The sequence below is a fragment of the Vipera ursinii genome (genome assembly GCF_947247035.1).
Source record: "Vipera ursinii genome assembly, chromosome: 12".
In the NCBI taxonomy this organism is placed as follows: Eukaryota; Metazoa; Chordata; class Lepidosauria; order Squamata; family Viperidae; genus Vipera; species Vipera ursinii.
The window spans coordinates 10,430,688-10,448,249 of NC_139525.1; the positions used below are offsets into that span (position 1 = coordinate 10,430,688).

The 17,562-nt window shown below is 42.7% G+C and overlaps 1 protein-coding gene across 1 annotated transcript in view; it reads right to left on the minus strand.

The window, feature by feature from the left end:
- LOC310645839 (connector enhancer of kinase suppressor of ras 2-like) overlaps positions 1 to 17,562 on the minus strand; it is a gene marked incomplete at its 5' end in the record, with an annotated part of 253,582 nt that overhangs the window by 65,712 nt on the left and 170,308 nt on the right. The window contains 3 exons of the mRNA XM_083371858.1: positions 5,895 to 6,148; positions 7,745 to 7,831; positions 17,480 to 17,560. Coding sequence (XP_083227984.1) covers positions 5,895 to 6,148; positions 7,745 to 7,831; positions 17,480 to 17,560 — 422 coding nt within the window. The remainder of the gene's footprint in view (positions 1 to 5,894; positions 6,149 to 7,744; positions 7,832 to 17,479; positions 17,561 to 17,562) is intronic.

The window sequence follows — 17,562 nt, forward strand, 5'->3', positions numbered from 1 at the left end:
CATACAAATTGGAAGCGCCCTTCAATCTTATTCTTCAAAAGCTAAGGAGACACTCAATTAAATTTCAGGTGGTGAAGAGGAAGGCACTTCTTCACTCAGCTCTCCAAGTCATAATATTTCGAATGCGATTGTGCCTCTAACCAGCGCTACGTGAAATTACTGGAAATGCTGCCTTGGTTCCAAAGCCCCCTAGTTTACGCTATCCCGCACTACAGAGGACAAGGCTGAATGCACAACAACAAACTAAGCTGTGAGTTCATTTACTGTGGCTTGTTAAGTTGCACATTGCTAGCTCAGCCATAAACCATGGATTAACAGAATAACAGATTTGGGAGGGACCTTGGAGGTCTTCTAGTTCAACCCTCTGCTCAAGCAGGAGACCCTGTACTCTTCCAGACAAGTGGTTGTCCAACCTCTTCTTAAAAACCTCCAGTATTGGAGCATTCACAGCTTCTGGAGGCAGGTTGTTCCACTGGTTAATTGTTCTAACTGTCAAGGAAATTTCTCCTTGGTTCTAGATTGCTTCTCTCCTTGGTTTGTTTCCATCCATTGCTTCTGGTCTTGCCTTCAGGTGCTTTGGAAAATAGGTTGACCCCCTGCTATTTCATCCCCAGTTCTTCTTTTCACTAAACTAGGCAAACCCAATCCCTGCAAGCATTCTTCATGTGTTTTAGCCTCCAGTCTCCCTTGTTCTTCTCTGCACTTTTTCCAGAGTCTTTTTTTTTATAATGCGGTGACCAAAACTGGATGCAGTATTCCAAGTGTAGTCTTACTAAGGTTTTCCAAGCCATGATGATGAGTTCACATAACATACACCTTGAGGATCACAGCTTAGGGTGTGAACTCAGCCTCAAAGGAGAAAAATACCTTCCAGGCATCTTTTAAAATGAATCTCCAGCTACCAATGTTCATAAACTCCCTATGACCTGTTTAAGGTACTGTTTGCCAAGCAAGCTGGAGACATGGCAGATATATATCATAGTGAGCCTTAAATCAGTTGGTTTGGTTAAGAATCAAGTTAATAGCCACTCTATTGGATTTCATGTGGGCACATAACATTTCATTGATTGAATCTTCCTGCTGAGGTCCGTGCCATAAGCGTACTGCTCTTGAAATAACCTTGTGGCACTCCATGATGGTTGGGTTTTAAAAAAGATTTTCTACATCAAAGAGAAAACGGCTCGTGGTCTGCATGAATGCTTCCTCCAAAATGTCAATAAATGCCTACATTTTTTCAGAACAACAAAAAAAAATGATTGCTTGACTTGATTTTTGCCTTGTGGATTAGCTTCTGTTGCAGTGACGCTGCTTGAGGCCCAAAGTTTGCTTATTTATTTAGCCTATGGCATATCATAACTGGACTTGTAATATATATTAACATTTCGCCTAGATTTAAAAAAAAAACAAAACAATAAAATTTGAATGTTAAAAAGATCTATATTCAGATAAGGCTGTCTAGGCCATCTAACCATTAAAGTGCAGCATTGTTTATATGGGGGAAAAAAATCAAGATACTGGACTGGTATGAGCCTTCAGTTTACAGCCAGTCACAATGTGATCTACAGTTTGACGTGGGATAGAAATAGCAACAGCAAAAGCACTTAGACTTATATACCGCTTTGCAGTGCTTTACAGTACCCTCTAAACGGTTTAAGTGTCAGTTTATTGTCCCCAACAATCTGTATCCTCATTTTACTGACCTCAGAAGGATGGAAGGCTGAGTCAACTTCAAACTTATCAGGATCGAAGTCCAGACTGTGGGCAGAGTTTGCCTGCAATACTGCACTTTAACCACTGCACCACCAGGGCTCTTACTATAATAACAATAACACTTAGACTTACATACCGCTTTATAGCACTTTACAGCCTTCTCTAAGCAGTTCACAGAGTCGGTATACTGCCCCCAACAATCTGGGTCCTCATTTTACCAACCTTGAAAGGATGAAAGTCTGAGTCTTGAGCCGGTCAGGATCGAACTGGTGGCAGCGAGCAGAGTCAGCCTGCCATACTGCATTCTAACCACTGCGCCACCCCAGATCCTGCAGCCAGACTGAGGGGAGGATACAATGCCCCATTTATACAGTGAATGAGGGTAGAATGCAAAGTGCAATTCCTATTTGGGACTGTCCCTTGCTGGCATCTTTCGCATGGAGTCCTTTACATGTCTTCCTATGTCTGGACATTCAGCAACCCATTTAGCTTTCTGTGGAGAGGCTGCTCCACAGAACATGATATTCTGTCACTTTTCTCTTCTGAAGGTGAAGGTTGCCTGTTTTCCTCAATTTTCCCTGCTGCAATTTTAATTTCCAATCCTCTGATCATCCCTGTTGCCCTTTTTTAAGTGCTCAAATCAGAGAAACTGCCACATCTTCACAGGGGGGTCCTCGGCTTACGCCCACAATTGAGCCCAACATTTCTGTCGCTAAGCGGGACATTTGTTCAGTCAACTTTTCCCCATTTTACAAAATTTCTTGCCGCAGGGGTTAAATGAATCACTGCGGTTAGTAAAAAAAAATGGTTGTTAAGTGAATCTGGCTTCCCCACTGACTTTGCTTGTCAGGAGGGTGGAACCCGGATCACGTGTCTGCAATCATCATAAATACGGACCAGCTGTCAAGCATTGTGACCGTGGGGATGGTGCAACGGTCGTAAGTGTGAAAAAAACGGCTACACGTTTTACTGCAGCGGTCCTTAAGTAAACCACCACAGTCCTGAAGTGAAACCACAGTCATTAAGCAAAGGCCGCTGTTCTTAAGTGAGCAAATTGTATAGTATGGGCGTGGTTTTGCAGAAAAACCAGAAGAAAAGGCCATTTTTTTGGCAAAATCTGGCTTCCCCATTGACATAGCTTGGCAGAAGGTCACAAAAGGGGATAAGGTGACCTCAAAGCAGTGCAACCATCATATATGTAAGCCAGTTGCCAAGTGTCTGTATTTTGATCACATGACCAGAAGGATGCTTCATCGGTCGTTAAGATCCTAAGTCCCTTTTTTTTAGAGCTCTTTTAACTCTCAGAGGTCCCTAAATGAACTGTGGTAAGTCGAGGGCTAGCTGTAGTAGGACAAAGGGCATTGGAAGGATACAGCTCGGATTATGTTTAATTCTGTATTTTTTGTGTTTGTGCGTGTAGCTGCGGGTAACATCTTGGGAAGCTCTGGAATGGAAACTGACATACCTTTTCATCAAGTGGAGAGGAAGCAGATTCGAGGAAACACAAGAGACTGAAATCAGAGTCAACAGAAATGAAAAATGGCAGAAGACCGGCTTGGAAAAAATTTTCACTCATTAACCTGTGGAAATATATCTGCTTGTTCCATCGGCACACATTCTGAAAAGAAATTGTTCTCCAGAGCTGCCTCCACATAGATCTAACTTGGTCACGGCTATTGGTTGTACCACGTTTCAAACTACGATAGCTCCATGGAATTCGGAGTAAAAATGGATTTTAGACATTATATGAGGCGTGCTAGCTAAATTGCTATTTTAGACTTTCTTGCCATATAAGTGAAATGCCCCGATTTTCCAAATGCACTCAATGGCCACTCATATAAACGAGCAGCTAAATTTTATTTCCTTGGTGCATTTCCCCATTATGTTATCATCCAGGTTTGGCTACCTGCAGTATATTTCTTGCTGAAGCTGTAATGAAAACAGTAATTTCCAAACAGGTCCCGCTGTGAACAAAAACCAAGGGAAAAAAAAAAGAAGAAAGAAATTCTGCTGAAATAGAGAGAGCTTTTTGAGCTGATATTTCTCTTAGTAACTGCCATCTCGGTAAACAACCAACTCACAGCCACGGTTTTGCTTCAACTGTATCAGTTACTAATTTACAGGTAGTAGACCTTGACTTATGACCGTTTGTTTAACAACGGTTTGAAGTTATGATGGCCTCAGAAAAGGTGACTTATGAACAGTCCTCAAAGTTATGACAGCTGAACCACCCCTGCGGTCACACAATTGCAATTCAGGCACTTTGCAACCAGCTTGCATTTATGATGGCACCTTGTGGTCATGATTTGTGACCTTCTACGCTGACTTCCAACAAACAAGTCAATGGAGGAAACAGGTGATGCTAAAACAACCGCACGATTCACTTAATGACCCCATGATTCACTTTCCTTGCCCATGTTAGCACTTGGAGGTAGTCTAGACAAGAAGCACCAACCATGAATGCTAACACTACTTTCATTGTAAAGTTACATATCAGAATCTTGCAAATCTGAAAATACTTCTTCCCTCTCTTTCTTTCACTCTGCCATAACTGGGGGGGGTCCCTTCTGAAATTTTTCCAACGTCCCCTCCCTTTTTAAGGGATGAGCTCTCTTTTTGCACAATGGCTTGGCTTCTTACTTTCTAACTGGCAACTCACCTACTCTAATGTAAAGAAAATGACTTGAGGGCACGTCATCATCACTACCACCACCACCATTATCATCACCACCACCATCACTGTCATCACTGCCACCACTGTCATCATCATCACCATCATCATCGCCATCATCACCATCATCGTCATCATCACCATCATCACCACCATCCTCATCACCATCACCATCACCACCATCATCACCATCACCACCATCATCACCATCTCCATCATCATCATCATCACATCACCATCATCATTGCCACCATCATCCTCATCATCACCATCATCTCCACCATCCTCATCACCATCACCACCATTGCCATCATCATCATCATCACCACATCACCATCATCACTGCCACCATAGTCATCATTATCACCATCATCATTGCCATCTTCACCACCATCCTCATCACCATCACCACCATCATCACCATCGCCATCATCATCATCATTACCACCATCATCACTGCCACCACTGTCATCATCATCACCATCATCATCGCCATCATCACCATCATCATCATCATCACCACCATCATCACCATCACCATCATCACCTCGCCATCATCACTGCCACCACTGTCATCATCATCACCATCATCACCATCATCCTCATCATCACCACCACCATCCTCATCACCATCACCACCATCGCCATCATCATCATCATCACCACATCACCATCATCACTGCCACCATAGTCATCATCATCATCATCATCATCATCATCATCATCATCATCGCCATCATCACCACCATCGCCATCATCGCCATCACCACCATCGCTATCGTCACCATCATCACCTCGTTGATGATGTTGATAAAGTCGGTTGGAGACAAGCACTGAGAAACAACTTGTCTTTTTCATATTCAGCAAGGTAGAGTTAATTTATTTGTATCCCACCTTTATTATTTTTACAAACATACCCAAGGTGGGGAACATACCCAACACATCTCCCACCCCCTACTTTCCCCCACATCAGTAACCCTGGCTTGGCTGGCTCAGGAATTCTGGGAGTTGAAGTCCATGAGTCATAAAAGAGCCGAGGTTGCCTACCCCTGGCCTAAGCCAAAGCATTCAACTCAGCAAATCTCAGGTTGGTATGAAGTTGCAGGATACACACCTAGTATTAACAGAGAAGAGGTGCGCAGAATTGGGAAGGCAGTTTGTAAAGGAACACAAGTGGTTCTAAGGACCCGATGGTATGTCAAACCGTAGCAGTAGTGGTATTAGTAATAATAATGATGATGATCATAACAATGTTTTCTACCTTCCTAATCTCAGCAGTTGTCAGTACCCAGGTGATCTTGAAACAAAACAAAACCAAAACAGGTAGAATAGGACCTGAGACCACTGAGATATCGCAAGAGCACTGCTGGGAAAAAAAATCACAGAAGAAGACAACGCAAATCACTTCCATCCAATTGCCAAGAAAACCCAAGCAATCCCTGAGACTCAATGTCAACATGAAGAAGACCAAATGTTTTTCTTAAGTTTTAAGGGAAAGCATCAAAGAGCTTACGTGATAGAGGGGGACGGTGTTGCTCTCAGCTAAGGAGAAATTTAGGATATCCTGCTGTCCGGGTTCAAGCCGTACATTAGTAGATGAGGTCATCACGGAGGAGCTAACAGGATAATTAGGACTTCCACCGTTCTTGCCCTTCTTCCTGGACCGCCGACCTGTATCCCGCTTGTTATCTTTGTGGGTCAGTGGTTCTTCTTGGATCACTAAGATCTTGTCATCACTCAGGTATCGTAGGAGTGAGTTCTCAGAATCTTTTGTCAGAGCGAGGAAGGAGAAAAAAGGGGAAAAATGAGAGCTAATGAGGAGATCCATCTCTGTCCTTATGCCTCCTTCCCCCCTGGACTTCTAAGTCCGCTTTTCCAGTGTCTACAAAGAGATCAGAAGCTCAAACTGTTGCAAAAGCACGTAGGCTTCGTGAGTCATGCCGTTAGACGGATTGTCTCCAGCACAACATAGTTCAAATCAGCCATGGTTTTTGGCATGGGAACCCAACTTCAGTTGGCTTGAGGATCAACACATGCTTTGGAGGACACACTGAAAGCCATATTTCAAAAGCAATGCCAATTTTCTGGGAAGATATTAGGAGTTGTAAGAGGTGAAGAGGGGGTTTAAATATGAATGAAGAAACCTTGGTAAAATGGGTATCAGATGGTGGACAAGTCACTTGAGTTTGCTCAAGGGAGCATCATATCTAGAACTGTATGTTTTGAGCAACTCAATCCTCTTTATGCACTCCGACTTTTGGGAAGCACAGTGATTACAAAATATGACTTCAGAACTTTTCTAGGAGAAATAACAGCAGCACAGATAGATCGATTGCTTATTACTGGGAGTCTCCAAAATGTCGTAATATCATCAGTGAACTACTACTGAACTTCACCTCAAGTAAAGATGACCATGAATTTAAGATGATGGACACAGCATCTGAAGAAGTTCAAGGACCCTGGATTCGAAATGGTATATAGAGAAGCAACAACATGCAGGAGAGGACAGATTATCGGATATTTTTCAAGGTGTTACCTTGGCTCATTTCTTAGTGTTTATGAGCTAGGGATGTCAGAGAAATATGTTAGGGCCCTCGTTTTAAGTGAATTCATCATATCCCCCTTTTTCAGTCTCCACTAGAAGAAGCCTTCTTTTAGAAACCACATATTCATCAGATTCTGTGCATGTCTAAACACAGCAGTGGGATCTACCTTTCCATATACTTTAGGAAATTGCTTACAAAAATGTGCATATTGAAGAAGGAGCAATGCAGAATGTACATATTATGAAAATAAATGTGAAGAAAAATAAATGTGATTTTCATTTGCAGAAATTTGCCGGCAGGCCAATAAGACCAATTACATGCAGATCAGGAATATACAGCTATCCCTTTATTCCTCTTGTTGGAAAATAGCCTGAGGGGTCCTTGGTGCTCTCTGAGCTGGGTTGTTTTCTTGCAAATGTTTCATTATTCAAACTAGGTAGCATCATCAGATGTTACCTAGTTTGGGTCACGAAACATCTGCAAGAAAACAACCAAGTTCAGAGAGCATCAAGGACCACTAATTTTAACTCTGAGCTACAAATATTCTCCTTTATCGGAAAAATAGCCTTTCATCTCAAGTTATCACATTGAGTGAGTTGGATGAAGACTAGAGTATTGAGATAGCCCTGGCATCTTTGGGGGCTAAGAGATGGTTTGAAATGATACAGCCACATCCTAATAAATGCTCAAGAAAAAAAGAAAAATGACACGACGAACATGGTTTGTTTGGTTCCCCAGAAATAATGAGTTAGTTTGAAGAAAATAGAGTCCTTTTAAGGTCTTTTATTTGACTGTATTGGGCGAGAAAGACACTCACCGCGACTACCTCTCTTGTACATGTTTGGCTCTTTTGAATCTCCTATCCAGCTGTATTCTGTTGGCATAGAAACTGGCCTCAGATCACCTGTGAAAAGTACAAAGATGAACCAATTAACACATTGAGACCCATTGAAAGGAGGATTATGTGCATTAAAAAGATGGGAGACAAGTTAAATTAAGAGGAGCAACAGCTGCTGGGTGCAATTAATAAATCTTTGCAGTTTTCAAAACGTGCTGTAATGGACAAAGTGTACAACAGGAAACAGCAGTTGCTTCTCCATTGGGACATCTCCAGCTCAGGACACAAGGCAGCCGTGGTACATGTTATCCTAGCTTGGTCTTGAGGACAAGATGAGATAGCAGGTAAATCTGAGAGTCAACTAGACCTAGTGGTGAGGCTGGAAAAAGTGCCATTACTCCTGATTCTGGATACTCTGGGCATTCAAACTCCACTCCAAGATTTTGACTGTCTATCTCACAGGAACATTATTATTGTGGAGCAGAAAGAGAAAAGGGGAGAACAATGGGCCCTATCTCACAGCATGAAATTTAATGTGGAGAAAAGCAAGCTTTTACACCTAGGCAGGAAAAACCAAAGGCACAAGTAGAGAGTAGATGAGCTGGGAGAGGGATCTTGCAGTCCTAGTGGACGATCACCTAAACATGAGCCAGCCATGCGTGGCTGCAGCCAAACAAGCTAATACAATCCTTGGTTGCAAAAACAGAGGCATAGAATCAAAATCACCTGAGGTATTAGTACTGGTTTACAAAGCCTTAGTAAGGCCACACCTGGAATACTGCATCCAGTTTGGTCACCACATTACAAACAAGATGTTGAGACTTTGGGGAAAAAAAGTTCAAAGAAAAGCAACTAAGATGATTAAAGGCTCAGAGGCAAAAACATACGAAGAACAGTTGCAAGAATTGGGTATGGCCAGTCTAGAGAAAAAAAGGGACTAGGGGTGACACGATAACAGTATCCAAGTATTTGAGGTGCTGCCACAAAGAGGAGGGGTCAACTAAGTTTCCAAAGCACCAGAAGGCAGGACAAGATACAATGGATGGAATCTAATCAAGGAGAGACACAACCTGGAATTAAGGAGAAACTTCCTAACAGGGAGGACAATTAACCGGTGCAACAGCTTTGCCTTCAGAAGTTGTACAGGTTTCGTCACTGGAGCTTTTTAGACTGGACAGCCACCTATCTGAAATGGTATAGGGTCTTCTGCTTGACCAAAGGGTTGGACTAGAAGACTTGAAGACTAGAAGACCTTACAGCTCTATTCTGATTGAAAGGTAGAATTGCTCATTTGCTTGGGAGGAAGACACCTTAGACCAGGGGTGTCAAACCGCCGACATCGCGAGTTTGACATGTCTGCCTTAGACACCTACTACACATCACTGGTCCTAAGTTACCAAGATCTAATCATCAGAATTGGTCAGTACTGGGTCTGCTTAGGGAAAGAATGGAAGTTTCCAGGATCTCAGCTTCTATCTTAGAGGGTTCAGACCCTGAGAACATTTTTTTTGTGGACAGCCCTTTCTCTTTTTAGTATCTTTAAGGCTGCACCTGGAATCCTTTTATGCATTTTATGGACCTATTTTACTTTCTCCTTTGCTTCTTAATTTCCTTTTGGGAGTTGAAGTCCATGAGTCATAAAAGAGCCGAGGTTGCCTACCCCTGGTCTAAACTTTCTTTTTTAAAAACACCCTCCTGCTCCTGGAATTGAACAGAATAATGTTTCTCAACTTTGGCAACTTTAAGCTACATGGATTTTAATTCCCAGCTTGCTGGCTGGGGAATTCTGGGAGTTGAAGTCCATACAGCTTAAAGTTCTAAGGTTGAGAAATACTGGAATACTATAGGAGCTTAAGAAATCAGAAACGGGGCAGATGGTGATGCAGTGAAAGGAAGAAGACGTATGCACCTCCCCTGACTACAACAAATATAAAGGATGATATTATAGCCTCACATCCATCACATTATACATTTCAGTGACCTGCTCATCTCCTTTGAAAGCAATTTTGCAAAGCATCGACATTTTGCTGCCTTGAAGAAGAATGGAAAAATGGCACATGACACGGTGGCACTGCACTCTTTCAAAGGTTTGTTCTGGTCTCCTTAAGAAAGACAGGGTGTGATTGGGTTTTCCACTCCTGCTTAAAATCTGATCATCCCATCCTTCAAGTGCTCAGATGAACAGCAGAAAGGAGTGGATGACCTGAAAGTTACCTGTAGAGATTCCTGTGGATGAATTCTGAGGCTGTAGATCACGGGTCTTCAAACCTGGCCCTTTGATGACTTGTGGACTTCAACTCCCAGAATTCCTCAGCCAGCACGCCTGGCTGAGGAATTCTGGGAGTTGAAGTCCACAAGTCATAAGAGGGCCAAGTTTGAAGTCCCCTGATATAAAACCTTAACAAGGATGTCGTTTGTATACAGTTGCTTTGTCATGGTTCCGATAGATGAAACTCTTCAAAAGAACTTTGAGGCATTGTTTACCTTAAAGAATCTTTTATTCGGGAGACAAAGTATCGGCACTACACAGTTGAAACCAGAAACTAAATTCCCCTCCCCTGGATACAAAAGTAACAAAGTACAATTCCCTCCTCCAATAAACAGTCATAAATCACATTCCCCAATTAAACTGAAGCACGGGCTTTCTCCCCAGCTCTCCAGCCCACTAAAACGCTATCAGCTCTGGGCCCAATGTCCTTGGGTTCCCATGGCTGAGTTATTATTGTTATGACTAGCTGGACTCTCATCCCTATTCCCCCTCCCAGCAGCAACTAATTCTACAAACAATAGAGGAAATGGCTGCATTTCCATCTGTTGTCAAAGCAAGAACATCCGATGTTAGCAGCGTTGACATGGTTCACATTTGTGCGGTTACTATATCAAATGTGTGCTTCAGCACTCTTTCCTTCTTCAGAAGGCTAGTCTAGAGAAAAGAAGGACTAGGACATATTAGCAGTGTTCCAATATTTGAGGGGTTCCCACAAAGAAGAGGGGGTGGTGGTCAACCTATTTTCCAAAGCATCTGAAGGCAAGACAAGAAGCAATGGATGGAAACTAATCTGGAAGAGAAGCAACCTAGAACTCAGGAGAAGAGTTAACCAGTGGAACAGCTTGCCTCCAGAAGTTGTGGCTGCTCCATGACTGGAAGTTTTTAAGAAGAGACTGGACAATCATTTGTCCGGAATGATATAGGGTCTCTTGCCTGAGGAGGGGGTTGGACTAGAAGACCTCCAAGGTCCCTTCCAAATCTATCATTGTGCACAGTAATAGGGGAAGTTGGGAGGCAGGAGAAGATGAGGGCAACACAGCCTCTACAGATTTCAAGCTGCAGTCATGGCGATAGATAAATTGTGACAGTTTATTGATTTGTGACATACTCACCGATTCTTTTGCCTATTAAATAAGACACTCTTTAATTCAGACTGTCATTAGGCGTTCTTAAAAATTCAGGCTGTTTTGATTCCACTCCCCACCCCCACCCCCAGTTTCTGATTGCAGTCTTATGCTGTGTGATGAGAGCAATTATAATTTATTTATCTGGCTGCTTTATTAAAATGAATGTTGCAATAATCAGTGACATATTCACAAAGTGGGGAAGGGGTGGAATTTAGCAAAATAAAAGCTGCATTCTGGAAGCTTTATATTGCTAAATGTGCAACAAGGTTTGCTCTACGCTTTAGAAACACAGAGGTGGCACACACAACCGACAGCAGGCCTTTTAGTGACCGTTCAAAGATACAACGGCACTGGGGGGAAAACAAAACAACTTATGGCCTTTTTTCATACTTATGACCGTTGCAACATCCCCGTGGTCACATGATGAAAATTTAGGCTCTTGGCAACTGACTCACATTCACGACGGTTCCAGTGTCCCTGGCTCAACCCAACTCAATGGGCAAACAGCTGTGAACTGGGTGGGTTTCCAACTGCCCTTAATTATGTGGTTATGGGACTGTGGTTATGGGATGGCTGTCGGAAGTGTTCAAAGCTGGGCTGTAAGTACATCTGAGAAGGTCCGACGTCAAGCATTGTCCATCCACCCCTCCCTTTTCTTCCTGCAGATTTTTCATTTTTCTTTGAAAGCGAGAAAGCCTTGTGTGTGGAAATTACTTGGCAAATGCCCTTGAAAGCAATCTCAGACTCCATTTCTGATACCATGCACAAGATAGAAACAATTCCTCCCCCCCCCAAAAAAAAAGATGGATGACCTTTCTTTAGAACAGGGGTGTCCAACTTGACAACTTTACGACTTGTGGACTTCCACTCCCAGAATTCCCCAGCCAGAATTCTGGGAGTTGAAGTCCACAAGTCTTGTTGGACACCCTTGTTTTAGAACAATTCAAAACATACTGGACCATTTTGGAAGAAGTTTTTTTTTGGCGGGGGGAGGGAAATATTCACTTTTCCCATCCTTTCTTTCTGAGAAAGCTCTGAAACTGGTGGTAGATAATATGTATGCTCATATTCTGCACTAGAGTCTTAAGGTGCAGCGTTCTCAGCGCTTGGAATGTCTGACTGACAGATGCTTCATTACCTGGCTAGGTAGCACCTTCATTGCTATTCTTTTGGAGGCATAAGATTTGATCAGTTGTAGGGAATGTATAATTGCCATCTTATCAAACTTGTATATAATTGGACAAACCACACTGTGGAGCTTTGTTTTTATGTGATTGACACCTCATTATCTGATTGTTGTTATGCTGATGCAATGACTTCTCTTGCTTGTCTGGGTATTAATTAATACTTTGTAGGTAAAAGGAGGCATTCCTGTGATCTGTTCTCTTTTCTCTTTGATCGTAGAAGAAATTACATATCCAGGTAATGTGATGCCTGTAGATGATAGTGAATCCTTACAACTTATCTACAGCTGATGTGGACCCTTCACTGGTGCGGTATTTGAACTGACACAAAATCTAGAGGGTGTTAGATTAGGAAATGAACTAAAGGTCTCTTTTTTAAAACCGCAAGTTATGCGTTTCGCCAAAATCTAGGAGATTTAGTGGGCGAGTTTCAGCCGTTTTCACGTACCGCAGGGCGAGAGAGGTGTTGATAAAGTCATTTTGTTTGCAACTGGAGTGTGAACCAATCCACCTTTATATTATTAAGCTAATACCCAAACAAAAAACAATTCCCTGAATTTTGTGACACAGTTTGCCAAGCACATTGGGTAAAACTCTCAAACAAACAAATAACTTGGAGAACTGGGTGCCAAACTACATACACATTTTAGGGCAAGCTTTTCTTTTAAAAAGGATTCTCAAGAATTATTCTCAACAATTGTCAAATAATATCCAATTCTACGTGTAGTTTTGTTGTCCAGCTTTGACTCCAGGCAGAATTAGTGTCATGGCTGTCTCGCTACACACCTCTGCTTGCAACCAGACCACAGAAAGCGGGATGAGAGAGAGAAAGTATTGGAATCCAAGGGAAGCTTGGGAGACTTGGGAAGGAAGTGAGGAATGCAAGTGAGCCAATGTAGCCTGGGACAGTCCCAACACTCCAAGGTCAAATGCTGGGAAAACTCTGAAGTGGTCAGATGGTTCCCAAAACAACATGAATGCAACTGATGGATGGACAATAAACTGTGGAGAGGTCCAAGGGAAAAAGGGAATTTTACCTATGCTGGTTTTTAGAACCGGCTTTGCTACTTCTGTGCCTATGTGGAATTATCAATCAAGTTATACTCTTGATAAAATAAAATGTCCCAAGGGTTTCTTTTGCTGCCTTTACCAATGGGACGGTTTATTTATTATTATTATTATTATTATTATTATTATTATTATTATTATTATTATTATTATTATTATTATTAATTTAATTTGTATACCGCCCTTCTCCCGAAGGACTCAGGGCGGTGAACAGGGCAATACATAAAAACTTTATTTATTTATTATTTGAATTTATATACCGCCCTATTCCCGAAGGACTCAGGGCGGTTCACAGGGCAAGTTAAAAACAATACAAAAAGAGAGAATAAAATAAGATTAAATTCATACAAGCCCACAAAATTAAGATAACATTAAAATTAAAATTTAAAATTAATTTAATAATTTAATATAATTTAAAATCCCTCAGTCCAGGCCAGACAATTCAAACAACCAGGTTTTTAAGTCCCGGCGAAACGAGCGAAGGTCGGGGGCAGTCCGAAGTTCCGTCGGCAGTTCGTTCCAAAGGGCGGGCGCGCCCACGGAGAACGCCCTCCCCCTGGGAATCACCCGCCGGCAATCCCTAACCGGCGGAACCCTAAGGGGGCCCTCCCTGTGGGCGCGCACAGGACGATGGGAAGCTGATGCTGGCAGCAGGTTCTCCCTAAAGTAATCTGGACCCATGCCATTTAGGGTTGTCTATTAGCTGCATTGTGAAGCTATTGCACATTTCCTTTGCATCCAACTATATATTTTCAAAAGCACCTTGGACTTGACCTATTTACAGGCTTTCTTTAACATCTGCTAAAGGAGAAGGTGCAGATGTTTTCCCCAAAGACATGGAGATACACTTCCACATCCTTATTACTTTTTTTTAAAAAATCTCTGTGTTACATCTGGATCCTGTTCTTCCGGCAAAAGCTCAGGGGAAGTTCTCTGACCTCAGCTGATCTTCAAAAGCTAAGTAATAACTTCCTAATAGTTGGATGGCCAGAAAAATCACAGAGTTGTAGATTAGACTGGAAAATTTGGAAAATCATCAGACAAATGTTTTCTTCCTTGTTGGAGATCTGGTCCTCCCCTTTTCTAGCATCCATGTGGAACTTTCCAAAAGGCAACTAGACCTTTTTGTTTTTTCCCCCCCTTGAAAATGTTTTGCTTCTCATCGAAGAAGCTTCTTCAGTTCTCCAGTTTAGATCTGAAGAAGCTTCTTAGATGAGAAGTGAAAGGTTTTCAGGGAAAAACCCCTAAAATTCCAGTTGCCTTTTGGAAAAGCACCTTTGGGAATAACCATGACCTGGATGATTCAGAATCTCCCTAGAACCTCATATGAGGATTGTGATCTATATGCTGACCATACCCAACTGTCCAGTGCTGCCTCGGGAGACAGAGGAAAGACCATCAAGTGTCTTAATCCACTGTCTGGATGCTGTGAGTGTCTGGATAAGCAAAAGAGGTTGAAACTGAACCCAATTAATTTGGAATTGCTGTTTGTTTGCCACGCAGCTCCAATGTTTCTCTTGTGATCTCTTGATAGCTTAGCACTGTCTCTGTAACAGCACATCCGTCTCTTGGGGACTCTCACGGTCTCATGGCAACAGATAAAAACAGAGTTAGAGGCTGTGGTGGCCAGGGAGGCTTTTGCTCAGCTTTGTTGATGTATCAGTTGCAGTCCTACCCAGACCCACGAGGACCTTGTAATTATAACTCATGCCCTGATCATCGTCCATTTGTACTAATGCGATGCTCTCTCCATGGAGCTGCCTTTGAAGAGCGCCCTGAGGCTTCAGTTGACTCAGAATGAGTGCTGGCTGTGCACATCTGGCTCCTGGCTGCAACACTGACATGAATATCAACACCTCTGGCCCTGGCCTGGTTCCTTATTTGCATCTGAGTACAATTCAAAGTATTGCTTTTAACCTTTCAAGACTAAAGGACCTGGCGGTACTTACAGGGCTGTCTTTTTTCACCAGGTCTCAACCAGTCCATTACATACATGACAGGAGAGCTTCCCATTGGTCTCCCCATTTGTGCAAAGTGTGTGGGGAGAGGTTCCCAGGGCAGGGTGGTGCAGTGGTTAGAATGAAGTACTGTAGGCTAATTCTGCTGACTGCCAACTGCCAGCAGTTTGATCCTGACTGGCTCAAGGTTGACTCGGCCTTCCATCCTTCCGAGGTCAGTAAAATGAGGACCCCGATTGTTGGGGCCAATATGCTGGCTCTGTAAACTGCTTAGAAAGGGCTGTAAAGTGGTATATAAGTGTCAGTGCTATTGGTAAGTGGGAAGGAAGGGAGGAAGGGAGGGAGGGAGGGAGGGAGGGAGGAAGGAAGGAAGGAAGGAAGGAAGGAAGGAAGGAAGGAAGGGCTATAATGGTGCAGTGGTTATAATGCAGTATCGCAGGCTAACTCTGCCCACCGCCAGGAGTTCGATCCTGACCGGATCAAGGTTGACTCAGCTGTCCATCCTTCCAAGATCAGTAAAATGAGGACCCAGATTGTTGGGGCCAATATGCTGGCTCTGTAAACCGCTTAGAAAGGGCTGTAAAGCACTGTGAAGCGGTGTCATCGCTGCTAACATCGAATGTTATTGCTTGACAAGAGATGAAGAAGTAGCCATTTCATATGTTAAACTTGTGTATTGCTTTAAGAGATTGAGTTAAGGCTGGGAGGGGGGGAAGAGGAGGATTGTAACTTCAAGGCCATCTGAAATTAAAGAAGATAAGACCTTGGCGGGTTTTCTAATGGAAGGGAAACTGATTCTTTAAATTAATTGGAGAATATGATTAATGACAAAATTAGAAAGGTGGAGAATTGTGTTTTAATATATTGTGCAAGGGGGCGGAGATTTCAGATTCCAGCTTCCTTCGAGCAAGCATTGCCGGTGTGTTAGGCTAAATAAAGGACTTTTAAGGTAAATAATGCCTCAGAGTCACTTGAAAAGCCCATACGTCGGAAACTTGACAAGCGGTATATAAGTCTCCGTGCTATTGCTATTTTCGCTTGGTTGCCCCCAGCACTTTGCAATAGCCTCCACCCAGATGCTCTGCGCTCGGGTTGCTCTCTAAACCATAAAAATGAAGTTTTGTCAGACAGACTTTGAATTATGAATGCTGCCAGTTATAGCGCTGTGCCTGCTCAGATTTGTTATTTGATTATCCTGTTTGATTTGTTTTTATTGTGGACATTTTATTCTTTGTACTGATGGAAACGGTAAACCTCGGGGACTCTGTCTGCAGCAGGGATAAATCCAATAAATAAACAGAAGGATAGCTAAGCTCAAACAGACACATTGTCACAAACAAATTCTCATTTCCTTAGTGTGTTCTGATACAGGATCTCCACGCTCCAACTCTTCCACTCCCTCGTAGAAATCCAGAGGAGCTGGGAAAATTCCCAGGAAAGCACACCATCTTTTCTGAGTAACAACTCTAACATTTAAAATATTTCCTTTGTGTTTGGTAAGAACCTCTAAGCCTCACCCACTGGTGCTTAGCACAAAAGACCTACTTCCCAAAACTAAGACAAGAAGGAATCTAGGCACGTGAATTTGTTTTGAAGAGCAGAATTGTGGATACTACAATCCTTTTTTGGTTCTTCCCGAAACTTCCTTCATTTCAGGACTCTATTTAAGAGCTGGGGAAGAATCCTAGAAAACCACTTCTAAGTTTTGCAATCCTCGCCAATGGATTGCAAAACATCCATGGACCCAAGCGGACAACCTTACTACTTTCTCAGTATTTGGGGATGAAGAGAAGATAGGTTAACCTTTGGTTTTAAGGTCTTAGATAAAGAGAAAGCTTTGCTGGGTCTTTTGTTAGCGATCTTCTCCTCTGAAATGACTGGAAGAGAATGATACCCTGATGTTTAGAAGGTTCTAGCATCTTCAAGGAGATGCCTGTCTGAAGCTTTAAGAGTGTGCTGCAGGCGTACTGGGAAATGTCCAAGAATTCCCAGTTATTCCCATATCAATAGTTACGTTGGCTGGAAGAGTTGCAGACCCAAACACTTCCCGATTGAACAAAGATGACATAGAGAGAAAGATTCAGAAAGGCCAGATCCAGCAAGCATACCATGCGTAGGTGTCTTTTCTCTTCTCCGCACCCCTGTCACTCTACCTCTTTCGTATTCAGAACTCACGGGATGATCCTCGCCT